General features: G+C 38.8%; 1 protein-coding gene across 2 annotated transcripts in view; it reads left to right on the top strand.

Annotated features, from left to right (window-relative positions):
• The window catches only part of edar (ectodysplasin A receptor), a 57,211-nt gene that overhangs the window by 7,037 nt on the left and 25,174 nt on the right, over positions 1–25,000 (top strand). The window contains exons 2-4 of one of the 2 annotated variants that reach the window (XM_077215310.1): positions 7,992–8,070; positions 11,848–11,970; positions 20,925–21,106. In XM_077215310.1, the coding sequence (XP_077071425.1) occupies positions 8,002–8,070; positions 11,848–11,970; positions 20,925–21,106 (374 nt within the window). In that variant the 5' untranslated portion in view covers positions 7,992–8,001. The remainder of the gene's footprint in view (positions 1–7,991; positions 8,071–11,847; positions 11,971–20,924; positions 21,107–25,000) is intronic. The other variant, XM_077215309.1, reaches the window with a different exon arrangement.

The following is a 25,000-nucleotide window of genomic DNA, read 5'->3' as shown; positions in this document are numbered from 1 at the left end:
GTCTAAATAGCATTTTTTAAAAACATTTAAAAAAACATTTTGAATGTTCCGAGAACATTGAGAAAAAACGGTTTTATAACGGTTTCATTAGCGAAACGTTCTTAGAACAAACATAGAAAATGCGTTTTGGACGGGCCATAGAAGAACCATTTTTAGTTTCCCGAAGAACCTTTCAATGAGCAATTCTTAGAAGAATCATTTATTTTCTAAGTGTGAAGAACATTTTAACTATCTGAAGAACTTTTTTCCACTTTAAAGAGTTTATAGTGGTTTCATGGATGTTGAAGGTTCTTCATGTAACCTTTGATCACAATACATATCCTTTATTGTGTAGGAGAAACATTTTTGGTTCCCTAGAGAACTTTTCACTGAAAAGTTCTTAAAATAACCATGTTTTCTTAGTGTGAAGAACATTTTTATAATCCAAAGAAGCTTTTGTGCAATGGAACGGTTTATGGATGTTAAAGGTTCTTCACTGATCAATCCCAACAAATAAACTTTTATTTTTTAAGGCAGTTCTTAAAAGAACATTTTAATCATTTAAAGAACCTTTTTCAACTATAAAGAACTTTAGTGGTTTCCGTGGATGTTAAGAGGTTCTTCATGAAACCATCAATAACAATAAAGAACCTTTATTTTCGCGATATTGGCTATTATTTCCCACATTGCACTTTGGATGAGGATTTGATTAGAACTACAAACACGAAAAAGAAGCATTACAAAACTACAACATGGCAGATGTGTGAGATTGATGGGTAAGTAGAGAGGTTTAGATAAAAGGGTTTGAGTGGTTAATAATCAGTATCTTATCTGATGAAAATTATATTTAATCTACAACACCTTTGTAAACTTATAAAGATACGTGTGGTCATTAACTTTTAAATGCAAACACATGTGGAGAGTTTTCAGCATGGCAGATCGGCGTACTTCATTTCTAGAATCGGGCGATTGTTTTCATTTTAAATAAAGAGTGAGTTTGTTGTGTTCGGAATGACTTGTCTGCTAGTGTTTTAAAATCTGCTTCGATTTGTAAAGCCGTGTAGTGTATTTAGCAGGATGAGAGACTAGGGTTAAATCTGAGCACTAACCCTCTTGATCTGAAGATGTGTGTGTAGAGTTGGATGGAGAGAGCGGCACAACACACAGATCAACTGAGAGGATTCCTTCCGCCGCTTCCGTTTTGATATAAACATCAGGAAGGATAATCCTGTGAGCTTTGCTTCTGAGAGATGGGGCTTTCCCTCGCAAACTCCCATGAGAGTCGCTGTTGACATTAAAGCTCTTTGTGTCTGTTCAGCCTCACAGACCTCACAGAAACCATCATTCATCTTCAGTTATTAAACACAAGTTCAGTCAGTTCAGTTTAACAGAGAACCATGGAACCCAGCTGACAGGGAACGTCCTCGCAAAACGTTCCCTCATTATGCGTTCTTCCAGTAATGTTGATAGAATGTTCCTTCAAAAAAGCTAATAGAATGTTCGAACATTCCCAGGATCTTTGCAAAATTATCAATTGGAATGTTCGCTTAACATTTTGGATCTGGACGTTTTGATCGATCAGAGAACTTTCAGAAATAACGTTAATGGAAATGTAAGCAAAATTATTTTACAACATACATTCGTTAGCTGAACTGGTCTTCGATAGTTTCTGCAAAACGTTAAACATTTATACATCAATCATGGAACTTTTTGTTTTAGTTGGACGTTCATTTAACACTTTTCAAATGTTACTACTTGTTTCGGAATGTTCAAAAGTAGCATTCCAATAATGATACTTTTGAAAAATGGAATGTTCCCTTAATGTTTGAATAACCAAGAAAACATTTAAACGTTATGAGAACATTCAGGAATACTATTGTTATAAATGTTCCTTTTTGTTCAGTTTTTAAACGTTTTAGACCATTCTAAAGTAACATTCCTATGATGTTTGTAAAATGATCAAATGGAATGTTCGCTTAACCAAAAAACGCTCTGGATGTTTATATTTATCAAAGTAACTTTCAGAAATAGCGTTAATGGGAATGCAAACAAAATTATTTTACAACATACTGAACTGGTCAGCTGAACTGGTCTTATAGTTTCCGCAAAACGTTAAACATTTATAGTTGGAAGTTCATCTAACATTTTTTTAAATGTTACTACTTGTTTCGGAATGTTCAGGGAACGTTCAAAAGTAACATTCCCATAATGTTACTTTTGGAAAACGGAATGTTCCCTTAATGTTTGAATAACTAAGAAAGCATTGTTTAAACGTTCCGAGAACATTCAGAAATAACGGTTTCATAGCTTAATAAGAACATTAGCAAAACGTTCTTAGAACATTAGGAGTCGTTTTGGACGGGCCGTTCGGCATAATAACATCCTCGTCTTCACCCTTCCCCTAGGAACAGATATTTCAGGGCTGTTAATGATAAGGATAATGATACTCTGTGTATTTATCTTAGATTATGTGGTCGTTATAAGATTAATAACCCAGGGCGGCGAGTCTGCGGTTGACTTTCAAACAGAGGCAAGTCCGGGCAGCGTTCGTGAGCGCGCTTGTGTTCGGAGCGAGGTGCATTCCAGCCCGGCTTGTGGAGAGAAAAGCACTGCATCTGGATTCTGATGAAAGCGTCTTGGGCGTGTGTGTGTGTGTGTGTGTGTGTGTGTGTGTTCATTCTGTCAGATAATGAGCCGGGGCTTCAGGGGCACAGTCGTTTGGCACTCGCTTCGTTTCCTGCAAAAATAACGTTGTCTTCTTTCTTCTCTCCATCTCCTGTAAGTCCTGTGATGAAGCGCGGAGCCGAGGGGTTTGTAGTGGACTAGTTTAGGTTGTTTTGTGCTAATCGGAGGAAGTGCCTCGTGTGGTTACAGCACATATTCCACAGTTAGGATCGTTTTTAAGCCAGTCGTCTATTTGCAGATGGCACAGTCTATTGTGATTGGTCTACTCTGCTCTGATTGGTCAGATGGCACAGTCTGTTGTGATTGGTCTGCTCTGCTCTGATTGGTCAGATGGCACAGTCTGTTGTAATTGGTCTGCTCTGCTCTGATTGGTCAGATGACTCAGTCTGTTGTGATTGGTCTACTCTGCTCTGATAGGTCAGATGACCCAGTCTATTGTGATTGGTCTACTCTGCTCTGATTGGTCAGATGGCTCAGTCTGTTGTGTTTGGTCTACTCTGCTCTGATTGGTCAGATGGCACAGTCTGTTGTGATTGGTCTACTCTGCTCTGATTGGTCAGATGGCCCAGTCTGTTGTGTTTGGTCTACTCTGCTCTGATTGGTCAGATGGCCCAGTCTGTTGTGATTGGTCTGCTCTGCTCTGATTGGTCAGATGGCACAGTCTGTTGTAATTGGTCTGCTCTGCTCTGATTGGTCAGATGACTCAGTCTGTTGTGATTGGTCTACTCTGCTCTGATAGGTCAGATGACCCAGTCTATTGTGATTGGTCTACTCTGAATGGTCAGATGGCCCAGTCTGTTGTGATTGGTCTACTCTGCTCTGATTGTTCAGATGGCCCAGTCTGTTGTGATTGGTCTACTCTGATTGGTCAGATGACCCAGTCTGTTGTGATTGGTCTACTCTGAATGGTCAGATGGCTCAGTCTGTTGTGTTTGGTCTACTCTGATTGGTCAGATGACCCAGTCTGTTGTGTTTGGTCTACTCTGCTCTGATTGGTCAGATGACCCAGTCTATTGTGATTGGTCTACTCTGCTCTGAATGGTCAGATGGCCCAGTCTGTTGTGATTGGTCTACTCTGATTGGTCAGATGACCCAGTCTGTTGTGTTTGGTCTACTCTGCTCTGATTGGTCAGATGACCCAGTCTATTGTGATTGGTCTACTCTGCTCTGATTGGTCAGATGGCTCAGTCTGTTGTGTTTGGTCTACTCTGCTCTGATTGGTCAGATGGCCCAGTCTGTTGTGATTGGTCTACTCTGAATGGTCAGATGGCCCAGTCTGTTGTGATTGGTCTACTCTGCTCTGATTGGTCAGTTGGCCCAGTCTGTTGTGATTGGTCTACTCTGCTATGATTGGTTAATGACCCAGTCTGTTGTGATTGGTCTACTCTGCTATGATTGGTTAATGACCCAGTCTATTGTGATTGGTCTACTCTGCTATGATTGGTTAATGACCCAGTCTGTTGGATTGGTCTACTCTGCTATGATTGGTTAATGACCCAGTCTGTTGTGATTGGTCTACTCTGCTATGATTGGTTAATGACCCAGTCTGTTGTGATTGGTCTACTCTGCTATGATTGGTCAGATGACCCAGTCTGTTGGATTGGTCTACTCTGCTATGATTGGTTAATGAACCAGCCTGTTGTGATTGGTCTACTCTGCTATGATTGGTTAATGACCCAGTCTGTTGTGATTGGTCTACTCTGCTATGATTGGTTAATGACCCAGTCTGTTGGATTGGTCTACTCTGCTATGATTGGTTAATGACCCAGTCTGTTGGATTGGTCTACTCTGCTATGATTGGTTAATGACCCAGTCTGTTGTGATTGGTCTACTCTGCTATGATTGGTTAATGACCCAGTCTGTTGTGATTGGTCTACTCTGCTATGATTGGTTAATGACCCAGTCTGTTGTGATTGGTCTACTCTGCTCTAATTGGTTAATGACCCAGGCTGTTGTGATTGGTCTACTCTGCTATGATTGGTTAATGACCCAGACCTGTTGTGATTGGTCTGCTCTGCTCTGATTGGTCAGAATTGCTTATTCAGGAGACAATAACTTTGTTTGTCGTGTACTTTGATCTGTGAAACTTTGCAAAGCTTTTACAGTCACACACAGTTATATATATATATATATGTGTGTCTAAAGTGTACCATCTAAATAAAGTGTTACCATTTTTCATATTATTTAAAACTATTTAAAAAAAAATTATTACAATTTTAGTGAAAATTAACACTGGTGTATCAACGTTACAGCAGAACTGTGTCTATCTTTAATAAGCCCGTATGATACATGATCAGTTTCCTGCTGATATTGATAATAATGCAGTGTGTGTCTTTGTTATCTCAAGTGAACGTCTCTGATAAACTGCACACACTCGATCTTATCAGCTTCTAGCTGAATCTGCCTCTCTTTGTGTTACGTGTATTTTCTCCTGCTCTCCCACATGCAGCGCGGCATCATGGGGGCTGAAGTGAGTGATCAATGCTGATGCGGGGGAGTTTAGATGACAGCGGCCCCTATAAAACACAGCCAACGTCTCAGGTTCACCAAACTATAAGACATTAGTGCAGTGAACGGGCGACTGTCATACAGACAGCAGCGGGTCTCGAACTTTAACATCACAAACAAAACAAAATATTTTCATTTTTGAGCAAAAATAGCATTGGAATTTTTGGTTTGCCCAGATTCACTTTATCATGTGACGGATGAAGCTGTGCTTCTCAAATTAATTAAATGTGAAGTTTAGTTCATTATAATAATGCTTGACAATCATTTATTTATAATTTTTTTCCTGCATTCTGTGGCTCAATAATTTCTCTCTACACTGAAAAAAGAAAATTTGTGTAGGATTTACTTTGAAAAGGTTTAAACTAATTTATTTACATTTACTTACAAACCAAAATGACTGAATGAAGATATTAAGTCTTATTTTCTAAAATAATTTTCTAAAGTAAGTGAGTTTATGCTTAAAACAAGAACAAACAAATATCTGCCAATAGGGTTAGAAAAATAAGTATAAATAAGTATATAAAAAAGAAGTAAGATTATTTTTCTGACCCCACCGGCAGATATTTGTTCTCATTTTATGCATAAGCTGACTACATTTTTCAGAAAACAAGACTAAATATATTCAGTCATTTTGCTATAAGAATGTTTAGATATTTGTGCTGGAAAATAAGACAGAAATGCTGAGGAAGAACATCATGTTATTAGTGTGTGAGTGTCGCTGCTGTCACACTGCATTGTCTCATATTTCATCATCGGCGCTCTGATGGATGTTTCGATTCTGTTCCTCATAAGATGTCTCATTAAGAGGTCATAAATCACATCACAAAATTGTGTTTGTTTTTAATAATGCAGTTCAATGCTGCATGTTGTTAAACTAATACACACGTGGACTGCAGTCATATGAACTACACTGTACACGCAAAAAGTACTGATAATTTTCTGCCATTTACAGTTTATGGACTTTTCCTTCAATCCTAAAACACAATGCAATGCTTCCTGCTATTATGGTTTTTGTGGTGATTTCATTTGTGAGTGTGAGCATATTTGTGTCATTTTGCTCATTACAGACAGTCAGTATTGTGTGAGGTCAAAGATCATGCATGCAATCACGCAGGAGTGTGTTTCCTGAAACAATCGTTAGTCAGTTATGGTTGCAATTTCTGTCGTTAACAACAGTTCAACGATTTAGCGTTTCCTGAAACTATATAGTTCCAGCAAACATTACGTAATCGGAACTGCAGCTCTTGACCTGTGGTTAGTAGGGATGTTAACAATTAATCGATGATCGATTAATTGTCGATAATTATTTAATTGATATAACTTTGTTTCTACCCACCACTGGGGATTTCTTTAAGACTGCAAGAGAAGCTCGGCTTTCCCTATAATGTCAAAAAATGTATGGTCAAATATGTACTATTGTGTTAACATTTTATTGACTAAAAATGCGTTGGAAGACGTTCATCTCGAAGACGAGTTAGTTCAGAATCAGCTTCATATATCAGACTCGATTTCCTTCATTCATTCCCGGAGCGTCAGTGCATTTCCCTGTTGAAGCCGAGCGTCCGGTGACTTCGGTGGCGCTGCTTTGAACAGTTTTTTCCAGTGCTTCGAAACTTGACGGTCATTGGATAAATCTGCGACTATGGGGCTAGACTCCGGGCTTCTGCGTGATGATTGGAGGATCTCCTTTTGATTGACAGCGATTTTGTACTATAAAAAGTCGCTGCCGCTGAAGCTGTTCGAGCGCTGTCCCATCGCGGATTTTGCAAGTGTAGTCGAAAGACAAACTGGTGTAACCTATTTCTTGGTATTTGGTTGGCGAAATTGCTAGGCAATTTTCATCATACATTTTACACAATTATACACAACATTCCTTGTTTCAGTTTAACCTCATTCCCACATTTCCTCCGTTGAGTTTGATATCTTTTTTTTAGATCGTTTGTTCATTCATTCATTCATAAAGTATATATTTAAATATATAAATATATATACTGTATATATATTTATGTAAGTGTAAATAAATGAATGAACAATTTTTATGACGTAGGCCGAACATGAGCTTCCCCTCTCTGAAAGACAGCAGCCGCCACTGGTGTCGAGTTACATTTCAAGATATTTTAAGGCGTAAAGTAATGTTTGTTTCAAGGAAACAACACTTAAATATGTCATTTTGGTGATCAAAGGTGATTTCAAGGCATAAAATGATTGAATACAGGGGGACTTTGAGAATATTTAACCTCATTATTGCTATAAATGGCACTTAGAACAACCCTTTACCACGGTAAAATCACAGTAATACACATCCACTCGTGGATTATTACTTTTACTGACAGCAGTGTTCAATAAACAGCTACATTTATTAGCATTAATGATTAATCAATATATGCTTTGAGTAATCAATGATAATGCTTGCGTTTACACTTATAACTTCTATAACTTTTTTCGCATTCATTTTTTGAAGTGCATTAAACTTAACTAGTTAAATCAAGATACATTTACTCAAGAAGCAAAATGATTTCGATTACCTAAAAATGTAGTTTTTGCTTTAAACAAGAACAAATATCTGACAGTGGGATCAGAAAAATAAACGTAATTCAAAGGGAAAACAAGTTTATTTACCCTGTTGGCAGATATTTGACTTGTTTTAAGCAAAAACTAAGCTTCATTTTTACCAAAAAAAAAAATTTTAAGTCATTTTGCTTCTCCAGTAAATGTATCTTGATATAGAATCTATAGATATTTGTATAGTGGAACACTAAAGAAAGTGTTAGTCCGATTCCCCACAGTTCATCAGCTTTCATGTCTTTCTCTCTTGGCAGACTTTCTCTCATGGTGGAAGACAAAAACATGGGCGGGAAAGGAGGACGGACACCATCATGTCTCCTGCCTCTTCTGCTGGTAAGTCCCATCAACCCCTCTAAATCGAGTCGAGACGACAACCCGTCCTATTGAGCCAGACGACGTCCAAAAGCGACTACAAAGGTGTCTTTGAGCGTCATGTTAATCTGTCTCCTTGCGCTCGCACTCCTCCTTCATGTTTGCAACACCGAATCCATCTGGCTGCCTTCCCAGAACTTAATTTCCCTGCGCAGCGTCTTAATGATAGGCTTTTAATGCCCTTCCAAAGAGCTGTGAGATATTCAAACGACAGGTTAGCTGCAAGTGAGAGGAGATCTGTATAATCCCGCTTATTATGACTAAATCGGCCCTTAGTGTCAATTGAGCCTTTGTTGAAGAGGAAACTGCTGCCATTTTTCATAACATGTAGTGCGTTATATCTATGGAACGTTATACCATGAAACCAAACGCTGCAAACTTGCCGCTTCGCCACCCTGATATTCATTCAGTTTCTATAGAGAAACTTCTAAAGCACCATGATGTCATCATGTCAAATGATCTATAACGAATTCAAGTCAACTCTATACATACACAACCAGACACACATTTAGCACAATGCACGAAATTAGGTGTTTTTGTCTCATTTTCCAGTACAAATATCTACGAGAGAAAATCGTTATTTGCAATGCAAAACGATCTGTATTGTGAAAAGGGATATAAAACTAACGCGGGGTTCATTGTAACACACATGGTTTAAAACGTTCCACACATGCCGGCATGACGAAACTTAGTGTATTTACTAGTTGCCATATCAACACTATATAGAGAAAAATTCGTGCCTAAATTTAAAAAGCTTTGGAAGATATCACTGAACATTTATTTAACCATTGCAAAATTACATTTCTTAAGTTCATTTTTCATCTCAGTTTTTTTTTTGTGTTTATTTAAAATTAGACAAATCCGATATTTTAATCTTAAATCTGTTTAATTTTAATTTCTCTAACCAGCAGAAACACTCGCCGGGTTTAAACCCTAGTTGCACAGGCGGGGCATGTTGTCACACTGCGTTACAATGAGCCCCTATTAGAATTATGATATTCTATTCCATACTTTTATGATTTCTATTGAGAAACCATGAGAAAAAGGTGAATAAAGAATGAGAGTCTATGTTCAGAAATGATTCATTATAATTATATTTGAACTATGCAGTATAGCTGTGTTTTGCAGCGTGTTTTTTGTCACTCAAAATTTGTTTATTCTTAATTATTAAAAAATGCCATTATTTTACATGAAAAAGTAAATAATTGTATTTTAATGACAAAATATTTTAGTTAGTCTTGTATCTTATTTGATTAGATCAGATAACATTTTAATCCGTCACATGGTCATGTTACAATGAACCCCACCTATGGGGCATGTTGTCACATTTCACTTTCATTATTTCAGGGTAAATCAAGAAAAAATTACACACCGTATTGATGAAAGAAAACCACATAATTATACTAGACGTGTGAAATTTATGCAGGAACAAATAAATAAATAAATAGGTTTACACAAACTGAGAAAGTACCCGGCTCTCCCCTACAAATAAACATGACTTGAGCTAGAAATGTGTTAAAAACATGCAACAAACATGATTAAACATGCATCGATCCATTACGCAACGTGTAGGAGTGAACCACTATTGATGATGCATGATTTGCCTGCATTTCTAATTGTTTCACTGAGATTGTGAGCAGAAGGCAGTATTAGATCTGCATTAAACTCATCCTGTGAACTGGAGCTAAACCACAAAGCATCTCATTCAGCCAGAGCCAATCAGCATCCAGCTCCGCCCACACGTTTAATTACATTCCTGCTTCAGTCGCAGCGCTTGGCAGCTCGACGAATCCGCCGTGATTCATGTGTCTGCCGATCTGTGTCGAGTTAGCGGCCAAACGCTTCCCATGTGCTAATTCACAGCTTGAAACAAAAGCAAATGAGGGAGCGAGAGTGTTGAAATGCCTGTGAGGGCGACAAAGCCAAAATCCACAAACAACAAACTTTTTGTTTCACCTCGATTCACATTGGGTTACTTCATCCAGTGAATGTAATTTATGTTTGGGGAAATGAAACCGGAGGAGGACGGCGGAGAGCGACGCGTCTGACTCTGAGCTTCAGCCTCTATTATTTGGTCTGGAAGCGCGATACGCTTGTCACTGATGTAACTACATCACAAACTCGCATTCTTGTGGCAGCTATTGTTGGTCCCATTAGTTAAGGTCAGTTAATGAATTAAGTAATAATGAGCGCTACAGAATACACTAATAACCAGAGTCTGAGAGGCCTTTAAAAACGACTTCAAACTTAAATGGCCCTATTTTAACGATCATGGTCTATATCTCACGGCTCAGGTGCACTTAAAGTGTGTCCGAATCCAGGTTTGCTAGTTTAACGACGGGAAAAATGGTCGGTGCTCCCGGCGCATGGTCTAAAAGGGTCGTCTCTATTCTCTTTATGAGTGATGGGTGTGTTTTGGGCGTAACGTGCAATAAACCAATCAGAGTCTCGTCTACGGGACAAGCCGGATCCCACCATATCTTTATGTACACAATATTAATCTTTTGTAATTCTTTTATTTTTTTAATATTTGGCTAGTTTGTAGGCTGCTGGGAGTCCCTGTGTGTGTAATAAGCAGAGTGTGTGTGTGTAATAAGTTGAGTGTGTGTGTAATAAGCAGAGTGTGTGTGTGTGTGTGTGTGTGTGTGATAAGCCGAGTGTGCGTGTAATAAGCAGAATGTGTGTGTGTAATAAGCAGAGTGTGTGTGTGTGTGTGTAATAAGCAGGTGTGTGTGTGTGTGTGTGTGTGTGTAATAAGCAGAGTGTGTGTGTGTAATAAGCAGAGTGTGTGTGTGTGTGTGTGTGTAATAAGCAGGTGTGTGTGTGTGTGTGTTAAGCCGAGTGTGCGTGTAATGAGCAGATGTGTGTGTGTGTGTGTGTGTGTGTGTGTGTGTGTGTGTGTGTGTGTGTGTGTGTGAAATAAGCAGAGTGTGTGTGTGTGTGTGTGTAATAAGCAGAGTGTGTGTGTGTGTGTAATAAGTTGAGTGTGCGTGTAATAAAGTGAAAAGTGCACGCATGTTGTGGACCCGCCTAAAGGCGCACATTTTACCGTTGGCCAAAAGAAACATTTATAAAAGATCGTTTGTTCCATTGGCGGTGATTGTTTTAAATCAAATTCTCAATTGAGGCGGATACTTTAGGTGTGTGAACATGTACATGTTGTATTAATTTGTTTTCTTTATGTATGAGTGCTCAATCATTTGTTTTATGTATTGATACCAGTGTCAAAGATGAATTTCTGTCAAGTAAATCTGAACAGACAATAAAGTCAAACAAACATTACTAACGCACTCTTTAAATAACAAAAAAAATATTGCGCCATTGACTTTAGACCGGGTTTAAGTTGGTCAATGGCTCAGTCTATTTCAGTTCCTCACAATAGTAACGCTCCAACAACGCGCCTGAACACACACTCGTTCTCAGACCAGCAGCTTATGGGCCACAGACGGGCACAAATGCATTTGCTAATTCAGGACGTGAAAATAAGCAAAAAAAAACCCACTTGTGTCACGCCACATTGTGCCGGGTGAATAATAGGGCCCTAAAAACTACTTAAAACTTAAAATCTTCAAACTTTAGGATTTCTCAAGCCGATCTATTCATAATTCATCTCAGCAGTCATTCAATCCGCAGCTTATTTTAGTGTACTAGCTTAAGATATTAAAATCAGTCTGAATTGGGTTGTTCACCAGTTTGCATTGTTTTCTGAAATAATAAATCTGTTTGTGTTGTTTGCAGGTGTCCAGCATGTCTTTTGTGAGAGCCGAGTACTCGAGCTGTGGAGAAAATGAGTTTTACAATTACACAATCAGCAGTTGCCAACCCTGCCCACAATGCCAACCGGGACAAGAGCCCTACATGGTGAGAAACACACAATCACATAAAAACAGGACGAAAAACATCCACACTCACAAACAATCGGATTTAATTTCATCCCAGAAATGATCTTTCCCAGGGAATGCATGGACCGATTAATTATACACCTTCAATGCAATGTAAGTCGCTTTGGATAAAAGCATCTGGCAAATGCATAAATGTACATGTTTGATGAATCTTCGTGCAGCTCAACAACAGTTCATAGTGACCACAGCTGTCAAACTCTAAAAGAGACCAGAAACACCTTAAAACAGTGGTTTCAAACTCAATTCCTGGAGGGCCACAGCTCTGCACAGTTTAGCTCCAACCAGCTCAAACTCACACCTGCAAGGAAGTTTCTAGCAATCCTGAAGAACTTGATTAGCTGAATCAGGTGTGTTTGATTAGGGTTGGAGCAAAACTGTGCAGAGCTCTGGCCCTCCAGGAATTGAGTTTGAGACCACTGCCTTAAAAGTATCATAACACTGTGTCCAAACCAAATAGCCACATCAAGATGTTGGGTCTGGGAACTCACCATTGGCAGCGCTCAATCCGAGGGGCGGGATAAACTGTTGTCTTTCAGATTCCCTCTGCACTCAATAGGATAGCGCTACAACCAACCAGAGCAACAAACGGTTGTGGCTGAGTGAGTCCCATGCGTTTTCCCACCAGCGGAGCTAGTTGATATATTAAACTTTTGCCGTATCCGGTCGGCAAAACTCTGAACACATCTTCCTTATTTAAGAATGACTTCAGTGCCGTTCTTTGTTCTTTTCTCAAAGAAAAGCTAAACTACAAGTCCTCCAGAGTCGCGATTCGAAAGTCCGCTGTTCGCTAGCAGCAGCCGCCATCTTTGTTTTCAAGTAGCACTTTGTTTTTAATTCACGCGGAACCGTCGCAAACTCTGCCGTCATTATGTTAAGCCCGCCCACCAACTCTATACACGATGTGATTGGCCTGACTAGAGTTTGGTTTTAACAGCCCGAAAGCCAACGGAGAGTTGCTAGACTACACTGGCTGCAAAATACATTTTGCTGCCGCCCGCTAAGGTGCGTCTAGATTTCTAGGCTACAAACAAGACACAACACGAGACAAAATCAATCAAATATCACAGGCAATCAGAAAAGCATGTGGGCGGAGTCTCTCTGCAAACACACTGCACTCATATAAAATAGATTAGTACATAATCAAATTCATTAATAAAATAATATTACAACATTTTACCATCATTAAAAACACATGAAAAAATCTTTATCATAGAATACTCTTGTTTGTTCACAGTTTGAACGTTCTTTTCCCCTTTATTTTCAAGATCTGAGGTAAATTATCCATTGCCGCTTTCATTACAGCTGTAAATGGTATTCAAACGCGCATTAAATTCTTTCAACACACATAATCAGTGCCTGAGATTATCATTGTCATATTTTGTCCTGAACAGTTTGAAATAGAATCACATATAGTCACGTATAGCAGCTGATTAGGACACAAACTTTGATTAACATCGAAAAGGTTCACTAGCGTTAAAAAGTTTGGTGTTGATACGATTTTTAATGTTTATTTTTGATCAAAAATATGATAATTTTGAAATATTATTACAATTTGAAATAACTGTTTTCTGTGTGAATATTTTTAAATATTGACATAAAATATGTAAATCATATAAAGCAGCACAGCTGTTTTTCAACATTAATAATAATCATAAATGTTTCTTAAGGATCAAATCATCATATTATAGTGATTTCTGAAGGATCATGTGACACTGAAGACTGGAGTAATGATGCTGAAAATTCAGCTTTGATCACAGGAATAAATTACACTTTACTGTATATTCACATAGAAAACAGCTGATTTACATTCTAATAATATTTCACAATTTTTCCATTTTGACTGTATTTATTATCTAATAAATGCAGCCATGGTGAGCACATAAGAAAACAACTCTTTAAAAAAAAAAAAAAATCTAACTGACACTTGACTGATTTTCTTTTACCTTTTATCACATCACGTCTGGTTAGGATACGGTATTACAGTAGTTCATATGAGTCTCAGTGCTCATATTTAAATCAGATGAGATCAGAGGACTTCAGATTTAGTGCTTGACGCATATGAACTACTGTTATACTGGAATGGTGCTTTTATTAGATAAAAAAAGAAAGCTGCGTGACAGTTCTTCAGAAGAAATTCAGAAAAATATCAGCATGCAGGTTTGGAACGACATGAGACTCGATAATGAGCGTATCGTCGAGGTGAACTGTTGGTTTAAGAGCGGATGGTGTTTCTCCAGGCCACCCAGACTGCACTTCAAAAGATCTCCAGTGTTTACAGAGACAGGTCTCAGCACTTTTGTTGATCGCAGGTTTGTCTCAGTGCAGCACCTCAAATACAATGAAGTTAAACATGGTAAACGGAGCTGAGAATACTGCACTCTTTGTGGAAGATGAAAACAGTATTTCAGAAACAAATATGTAAGGTACACTGCATAAATAATGATCTTCCTCAGTGTTTCTTCTTATTTTCCAGTACATATATAGAAACTTATCTTAAAAAAAGATAGAAAGAAGCAAAATGGCTGAAGATATTAACTCTTGTTTTCTTCAAAATGTATATTTTTAAGCAAAATGCTGAAAACAAGAAAATTATCTACCAATGTGGTAAAAAAAAAACTTAATTCAAAGGGGAAAACAAGATTATTTTTATGACCCCATTGGCAGATATTTGTTCTTTTTTTTTGTAGCAAAAACTTTTAGAAAACAAGACTTCATATGCTTCTCCAGTAAATGCATCTTGATTTATGAATTAGATATTTGTTCTGGAAAACAAGACAAAAAAAACTGAGTTTGAAAATCATTTTTCCATCTGAATCGTCCTTGTTTCTGGAAGCACATGAAAAATAAAGCATTCCAGATGAATTCCAGCTATAATATGCACCACAACTATTACAGAAATAAGTGTATTTTTGCATAATTATACCTCAGTGATTTTTTTTAGAGTGGCACTGAAAATCACACGTAAAATTATCCTGGCATAGACCGTCTTCCTCACTTCTACTTTCTCTAACAACACCTTCAGCCTGTAATTGAAATGAGCTGTGATCTAAATCAAACTCTCTGGTTTGATGCTTATAAACATGTTTTTAAAGCACATGAAACGGATCTCTTGAGGCAGCAGCGGTCATAAAGATCCTGCTGTAAATCATGAAGGAAGAGGAACTTCAAAGTTCAAGTGTTGAAATCCTATGAGAGTTCAGAAGCGCTTGAGAACGGTGAACCAGACCTCGGGACTCAAGGGGGCGATAGAGTTTCCAAACGTGTCATTAAAGGGACAATGTGTAGTTTTTTAGGTATTTCATTATCTAAAATCAATATTTTTATTAATATATATGTCCTCAATTGTGTACAAATACCTCTGCCAGTGATCTGACGTATCCTCGTAAACGAAGAATTTATTATCTTTATATACATGTGACGGGTAGGTCCACGGAGGCTTCCATGTCGTTCCGCCATCTTGAAAAACTATAATAGCAGAGAGGGACAAAAAGTACCAGGCCAACGCGTTTCCACAACGCGTTTTCGTTCAGAGCCAGCGTCACGTGACTGAAAGCAGCAGAAACGGAGGAGCAGAGCAGCGAGAGGCGCTTGTCACGGCTCCGGCAAGTTTAAAAGCCTGCATTGCACTGTTATTATTCATACTGTAACATTCGTGTGTTCGTTGTGTCAAGTTGCAGTTTGTTTGAAATAACAAACCTGTTCACCCGAAGGAAAACTCGACGAAGTGCTTTTAGAAGACATCCTGTCATAGCTTTTTGGTGCATAACAGCTACCGTAGATGCAACACGCATTAGAAAAAGTGAGGCACTGGAGAGCACAATTCGCTTGAATGCAAAATACAATTTCACCGCTAGATGGGAGAAATTCCTACACAATATCCCTTTAAACCAGACCAAAGCGAGTCAATATTACTGTATTAAAGTAACACTATGTAGTTTTTCAACCTTCATAATATATTTCCAAGACCCTTGTGATGGTACATCGACTTACAATAGGTTAAATGACACGTCTCCCATAGCCTGACAGTGTCTGTATCGCTTTTACTGGCACTATGTAACTTCGGGTTTCGGGTAGTAAACGGAGCACCAAAAGAACTACAAAATTCGACTGCTTTACGGCATACAAAGTTTTTCTTCGTTTGTGATGTCTTTTATAAAATCATGCATCATACTCTAACTTGTCTGTGGCCATTGTTGATTCCAAAGCCGGTGCTGGATAAACAGCGAGCGTGCGCATGCGACAGTAGGCGGCGGTACGCTAAATTATTTACGACAGCGGTAATGGACAATTCCGCTTCAAACCTGTAGGGCGACCGCAGAGGAAAAGTTCCTTGGTCTTGCTTTAAATTGATCACAAGGATTAATTCATCCACTGCATTTCATTGTCTCTCTACTTGTATTCTGCACAATGCAAATAAAGTTGCATTTAAACTATTTTATTGACAATGCCCACACTCTTAAAAACCCAAAGGTGTGCCATAATGCCATCATTTTTGGTTCCACAAAAAACCTTTCAGTCAGGCCCGGCGCCACGAGGGGGCAAAAGAAGGCATTGCCCCCTCAGATCTGATTTGTGCCCCCTCAGTTTCATTTTTGTATTCATGGTTACAAATGAAATTGTTTAACCTTTTGAGCGGTACGGTCCCACATATGGGTTTGCTTTAAAGGCGGTAACTCAACATCAGCTGTAACGTAATGTCTCGTTCCCGCCTCTCAGGGAACCGTGGTTACCATAGTAACCGGAGACGATTTAGAATGTTCAGTGAGTGACATCACTGCCAGAATCGCTGAGCCAGAGACGGACGAGCTCAGCGCTGTCATACATCACAACTATGCAGTGTCATCAACCTCTTAATGTTTATTTAAGGTTTCAGACATTTAAATACACATAAGCACTACTAAAACAATACATTTGGAGTTCGTAAAATACACACTGATGTCTGTGGAAGCAGCAATAACAATCAATTCAAACATAATTTGCCAACGTGTGTTATTCATATCAGACAAACATAGTGAAAGTAACTATATAGTTTACTCTATTCTTCTCACAGTTCACCGGACACTTTCTTACATGTATTTCGGGAGAAACTGATGACTGACAGCCAGGACTCTCTGAACTGCGACGCAAACAAACATGGTGGCGCCCATCTCACGTTATAGATCGAGATTATTTATAAAGGTTTTAAACGACCAAACACACTCACTTACACATTTTTGAGAATCGGAATATCAGATAGTTTATGACATGGTAAGCAAGTTTGTGAATATTTTGAATAAAAAAGAGAAAACAAAATAAAAGCGATACATCTGTCATGCATTATTGTGGATGCGGTGTGTCACGTGACAAATATAGACGCGTTGCCATGGAAACATTAAGGGGGAACGTTCTAAATAATGATCGCCTTTAAAAAACTCACTCTGGGGAGTCAGTTAGAATATTTTAAACTATATGCATAATAAATGACGCTGGCTTATCTTTTTATTACGTGGTTACCTGTGCAGTTGCATATGGAGTGTTTTAGGGAGCGCTGCATTTAAAAATCTCTCATTCCAAAGCGAGGTGTGTATTAATTGTTCATTGATGGTGATGAGACTTGCGCTGGAATTGATATGGTAAAACCGAAGCCATCGTTACTGTTCGTATCACTGTGTAGCAAGTGCTGAAATTCAGATATGAGAATGGCTGTTTGGTTTCAGACACGCGCTGTAAGCGGTCGACCAATCAAAACAGACCGGGCCATCTGACCAATCAGAGCAGAGTAGGCTCCCGAAGAGGCGGGGTTTAGAGAGACTGAATCTTGGAACAAACCGTTTCAGACACTGTGAGGAAATGTATATTATGAGAAAATATCACAGGAATAAATTACACTTTACAATACATTCACATAGAAAACATTTATTTTAAATTGTAATAATATTTAGTACTGTATATTTTTTATCATACAAATGCAGCCTTGGTGAGCAGAGACTTCTTTCGGAAACATTAAACAATCTTACCGATCCCAAAACTTTTGAAGAGTCGTGTTAGAAAAGATCAACTGAATCATGCTCTGACTCGTATGATGATATTAATGTCAAGCATGTAAAACTGGTGCTGAGTGAGAGATACGAGAGCCCACGCTTATTTTAATAACACACAACACTAGTTTTATTTAAAGTTTCGCTTTAAATAAATTAGTTTAGTCTTGCCGTTTATAATGCTTTTTTATTATACTATAGCTATAATTTACGTGTAACATTTTACAATAAGGTCTCATTATTTAACATTAGCTAATGCATTAACTAACATTAACAAATGAAATTGTTCCTTGTTCATTACAGTATTTATTTATCTTTGTTAATGATAGATAATAAAAATACAACAGTTCATTGTTAATCATGTTAACTAATGAACCTTATTGTAAAGTGTTACCGATTTACAGTTAATTCAATGGATTTCTTGTGGAGTGAGTGGAACTAAAATACATGTTTAAAGTGTTTATAATGTTTGGAAATATTTCGTTTTTTGTCAGTAGTTTACATTAACTATTTTACATATTATGCACTGATGCCACTTAAATGTTTTTTCTTCTCTCAACAATGCAATTTTGTCCCGGTGCGAATTATTTTCTGGAAAATACGGAACTGAAAAAAAATGAATCATTTAAAAACTATTACAACAGTAAAAGGCTCTGCATTCCTGAACAACTCAATAACGCTGGTGCCCTCGGGCAAAGATGATCTCCATTCTGTGTGTGTGTGTGTGTGTGTTCGTTCAAAAGTCAATAAACTGGAGCGAATGCATGTTGGGGTAAATGTCAGAACTGAGAGGGACTTTTCAATAAGTTTTAAACCGGAGCAGATGCGAGTACCAACATTTCAATCTCTTTTATCTTTGCTTTTCTCTACACAATCGATACTGGAGGCCAAAAGAAGAAAGAGCTTCACCTCTGCCCACCAAAGACGCGTAATTGACTCATTACGCTAATTAAGAGCTCAACGCTTCCACACCGACGAGAACATTTACAAATGACAAGAAAATAATAGTAAAGCTGGGACGGCCTCAGGAGACGTTCTGATGAAGCTTTGATGAGTCCTGACAGCTCTGCTTTAAAAGAAATCAATAACTATTCAAAGATTTGAAGCATATTACATGGAAGAGTTGCAAAAAAATGATGTTCTTCCTCAGTATTTTTGTCTCGTTTTGTCCATTTGTTCTTGTTTTAAACTCAATGTTGATACAGTAAACAAGACTTTAACTAATGAACCTTATTGTAATGTATTAACTAACATTAACAAATGAGCAATACATTTGTTACAGTGTTTATTAATCTCTGTTAATGTTAGTTAATAAAAATGCAGCTGTTCATTGTTTGTTCATGTGCATTAACTAATGTTAACAAATACAACCTTTGGTTTTAATAACGTATTAGTAAATGTTGAAATTAATATTAACTAAGATTAATAAATGCTGAAGAATTATTGCTCAATGTTAGTTCATGTTAACTAATGAACCTTATTGTAAAGTGTTTTACCGACTTAATATCTTCAGACACTTTGCTTCTTCTTCCTTAAATGAATCTTGATTTAGATGTTTGTACTGGAAAAGCATCATCAAATATAAGAGATTTAGTGTGTGTCACATGTTTTGGTCACTGCATCATCATTCCCAGATTTCCATCTTATGATTTCAGAGTTTCCATCACTGCACAATTATTCTAACATGTGCAATATCAGAATAAAGTTTGGATCTGGATTATGAGATGCGATGATATGAACATCTCTAATCTGATCTAATATGAATGTGGTTGAGCACTCGCGGGTGGGATGTTTCATCATGAATGTTTTTCATTAAACTGCACAGGCGCAGGATAGTTTTGGCAGGTCGAGTCTTTAGCGCTGAACTCGTGCAGCTGGATGAAGTTGGTTAATATTTACTGATTAAAACCAACTGGGTTTTAGTGAAGTGCACTGATTCTTTTCTGAAGGTCACATCAGTTAAAGCATCTCAGATCAAGTCCGCTTTATTTCTACAGCGCTTTATACAATACAGATTGTTTCAGTAATAAACAGGAGAAAACAGAGCCAACATCATCAAATATGAGACCAATTCAGCTGTAAAGTGTCATTTCAGATCAATTCAGAGTAGTGTTGATTCATAGTGTCAAAAATATGTTCTAATAACATTTTGCTAATGTTCATATTAAGTTATGAAAAACGTTCTCTGAATGTTCAAAACGTAAATGTTTTTTCTTGGTCAGGCGAACATTCTAAAATGGAACATTCCATTTTGCAAACATCATTGGAATGTTACATTTGAATGTTCTTTGAACATTCCGAAACAAGTAACATTTAAAAAAAAAAAGATAAGCATCTAATTAAAACCTTGCATGAACGTTTTGAGAACATTATTAAAGACTGAATGAACTTTTCACATAACTTTGAAAGAATCTCACCAGATCGTTCTGAGAACATTCCCTATATAGTGGAATTATTCAGCTCTATTCTGTTCAGTTTTGTTCTCGGTTCAGTCAAATTAATAATATTACTGAATATTAAGGGTCAGACTTACTAACAGCTGCTCCAGCACAAACCCTCTTCTGGCGTTATAAAACTGCTGTCAGGATTTACTAAAGACACAGTGAAGAATTGGCGCTGAAAAGGCGAGAACGGTTATTTATTGCGGCTGATATTATTGCATATGCATTTGCAGGAGTTTCTTTTTCATACGCAGTTTTTATGTGAGGAGAGGATTTAATGAATCGTGCGAGGTGATTTACTACGGTTTACTCCATTATTTAACAACCAAAAAAAGCCCATCTTAAATCAGACGCTAATTTGCGCTGCTCTTATAGATTGTGTTGATCATTATGGAAATGATCCGGCTTTAATTTGAGCAGAACTTTGATCAGGTGTGTGTGTGTGTGTGTTTCAGAGCTGTGGTTACGGCACGAAGGATGACGAGTATTCCTGCGTGGCGTGTCCGGCGGGGAAGTTCTCCAAAGGAAAGTATGAGATCTGCCGTCGACATAAAGACTGCGACTCCCTGTACCGGGCCACGGTGCTGACCACGGGGACGCTCGAGAGCGACGCCGAGTGCGGACCGTGTTTACCGGGGTAAGAGAAGTAATGAATGAAGAGAGTGTGTTTCACTGTTTCAGGGGAAGGGTTTTCTCCATTCATTTCTTCCATAGGGATTTCAGAAAACTCTTGGTTAAAGCGTTACAAGCCTTGTATTAAATTAATCACAACATTACAAACTCTGATGTGAAGCAAAAAAGTATTTGAAAATCGCACACACACTCACACACACGCTCACACACACCACACACACACACACTCTCATACACACTCACACACATGCTCACACACTCATACACACTCACACACACGCACGCACACACATGCACACGCTCACACACACTCACGCACACGCTCACACACTCACGCACACGCTCACACACGCTCACACACACGCTCGCACACACACTCACGCTCGCGCTCACACGCTCACTCACACACGCTCGCTCACACACGCTCGCTCACACACGCTCGCTCACACACACTTGCGCACACACACTCACGCACACACACTCACGCACAAGCTCACACACGCTCGCTCACACACACTCGCTCACACACAGTCGCTCACACACACTCGCTCACTCACACACACGCTCATTTACACAAGCTTACTCACACACTCTCACTCGCTCACACACACACGCTCACTCACACACTCACTCACTCACACATACACACTCACTCATACATACACACTCACTCACACACGCTCGCTCACTAACACACACAGACATGCTATTTTACACAAGCTCACTCACACACTCCCACACACACACTCACACGCTCACTCACACACTCACACATTCACACTCACTCACACATACGCACTCACTCACACATACACACTCACTCACACACGCTCACTCACACACGCTCACTCACACACGCTCACTCACACACGCTCACTCACACACGCTCACTCACACACGCACGCTCACTCACACACACACATGCTCACACATACACACGCTCTCACACACATGCACACACACACACACGCTCACATATACACACGCTCTCACACACTCACACATTCACACTCACTCACACATACGCACTCACTCACACATACACACTCACTCACACACACTCACTCACATATACACACGCTCACTCACACACTCACACATTCACTCACTCACACATACACACTCACTCACACACACTCACTCACACACGCTCACTCACACACGCTCACTCACACACGCTCACATATACACACGCTCACTCACACACTCACTCACACATACGCACTCACTCACACATACACACTCACTCACACACACTCACTCACACACGCTCACTCACACACGCTCACTCACAGACGCTCACTCACACACACTCACTCACACACGCACGCTCACTCACACACACACATGCTCACACATACACACGCTCTCACACACATGCACACACACACACACACACGCTCACATATACACACGCTCTCACACACATGCACACACACGCTCTCACACACATGCACACACACACATGATGACTTCACGCTGCTGTAGCCACTTAAAATGGAAGGTCTGGTTTCAATTGGCTTCAATGTAAATATACAAAGTGCAGATTTTAAAAGCACATTATTGAGTGTGTTTAATAGACTCTGTAGGACGCCTCAGGAAGTCTCGCTGGTTCTGTTTTCTGGGACGTAAAGTCTGATAGTGGGACATTTCCTTTGAGATTGTCCCGCACGATGGCTTTGATCAGAGTTTGTGCTGGTCTGAATCTGATGTGTGTTTCGTTTCTGAGGGCATCAGTGGAGTCTCGGCTCACTTCAGATAAGACATGAAGCAAAAACACAAAAACTAAGCATGCGGAATATCATAAAACAGATTAATCTAATTGAGAACTTGGTTGTGTTGTTTTTTCTTTTCTGTCAGTTGTTCTCAGACATAAACTGTGAGGTCAGATGGATGTGATGCTATTCATTAGTTGCTCTCGTTTATCGGTTTCAATATTAAAGGCATATTCATAAAAACCTGTGCAGAACACAAAAGATATTTTGAAGAATGTTGGTAACATGTACGGTTCCCATTGACTTCCGTTTATATGGACTAAAAATACAATGGAAGTCAATGGAAAACTGTTTGGTTCCAAACATTCTTCAAAAAAATGTCTTTTGTGTTCAGCAGAAAAACAGAAAGTCGTACGGGTTTGAAATGAGAATAACTGATGATTTCTGGGTTGACTGTCCCTTTAAGATCATTCACCTTTTTTAATTATTAGATCTTTAGTAAGTCACTTCATGTTTTTAATGAAAAACACATCCTTAAATAGATGTTTATCTAATTTAATTCTAATTTAATTATTAACTGATATGTTCCACATAATTCCATAATTAAAATGGTCAATCATATTGTTGCTTTTTAGTGAAGTGATTGATGTACACATCTCTGTTCTAGTGTCTGTCTATCCATCCGTCTGTCTGTCTGTCTGTCTGTCTGTCTGTCTGTCTGTCTATCAATCTATCTATCTATCCATCTATCCATCAATCTATCTATCTATCTATCTATCTATCTATCTATCTATCTATCTATCCACCTGTCTGTCTATCTATCCACCAGTCTGTCTGTCTATCTATCCGTCTGTCTATCTATCCACCTGTCTGTCTATCTATCCACCAGTCTGTCTGTCTATCTATCTGTCTATCTATCTATCTATCCATCTATCTATCCATCTATCCATCAATCTATCTATCTATCCACCTGTCTGTCTATCTATCCACCAGTCTGTCTGTCTATCTATCTGTCTGTCTATCTATCCGTCTGTCTATCTATCCACCTGTCTGTCTATCTATCTGTCTGTCTATCTACCCACCTGTCTGTCTATGAATCCACCAGTCTGTCTGTCTATCTATCTGTCTGTCTATCTATCTATCTATCCATCTATCTATCCATCAATCTATCTATCTATCTATCCACCTGTCTGTCTATCTATCCACCAGTCTGTCTGTCTATCTATCTGTCTGTCTATCTATCCGTCTGTCTATCTATCCACCTGTCTGTCTATCTATCTGTCTGTCTATCTACCCACCTGTCTGTCTATGAATCCACCAGTCTGTCTGTCTATCTATCTGTCTGTCTATCTATCCATCTGTCTATCTATCCGTCTGTCTATCTACCCACCTGTCTGTCTATCTATCTGTCTGTCTATCTATCCACCAGTCTGTCTGTCTATCTATCTGTCTGTCTGTCTGTCTGTCTGTCTGTCTATCTGTCTGTCTATCTATCTGTCTCCCTATCTATCCACCTGTCTGTCTATCTATCTGTCTGTCTATCTATCCACCAGTCTGTCTGTCTATCTATCTGTCTGTCTGTCTGTCTATCTATCCGTCTGTCTATCTATCCACCTGTCTGTCTATCTATCTGTCTGTCTATATATCCACCAGTCTGTCTGTCTATCTATCTGTCTGTCTATCTATCCGTCTGTCTATCTACCCACCTGTCTGTCTGTCTATCTGTTTGTCTATCTATCCGTCTGTCTGTCTGTCTGTCTGTCTATCTATCTGTCTGTCTATCTATCTATCTATCCGTCTGTCTGTCTGTCTATCTATCGGTCTGTCTATCTGTGTGTCTGTCTGTCTGTCTATCTGTCTGTCTATCTATCTGTCTGTCTATCTATCCACCTGTCTGTCTATCTATCTGTTTGTCTATCTATCCGTTTGTCTGTCTATCTGTCTGTCTATCTATTCACCTGTCTGTCTGTCTATCTATCCGTCTGTCTCTCTGTCTATCTATCTATCTGTCTGTCTATCTGTGTGTCTGTCTGTCTACCTATCTGTCTGTCTGTCTATCTGTCTATCTATCTATCCGTCTGTCTGTCTGTCTATCTATCTATCTATCTGTCTATCTGTGTGTCTGTCTGTCTGTCTGTCTATCTATCTATCTATCTATCTGACTGTCTATCTATCCACCTGTC

The sequence above is a fragment of the Siphateles boraxobius genome, unplaced genomic scaffold, assembly GCF_051911475.1.
Source record: "Siphateles boraxobius isolate OS27281-9 unplaced genomic scaffold, OSU_SipBor_1 7, whole genome shotgun sequence".
Classification (NCBI taxonomy): Eukaryota; Metazoa; Chordata; class Actinopteri; order Cypriniformes; family Leuciscidae; genus Siphateles; species Siphateles boraxobius.
The sequence above is the reverse complement of the archived record's forward strand: the minus strand, read 5'-3'. Positions and strand labels throughout refer to the sequence as shown.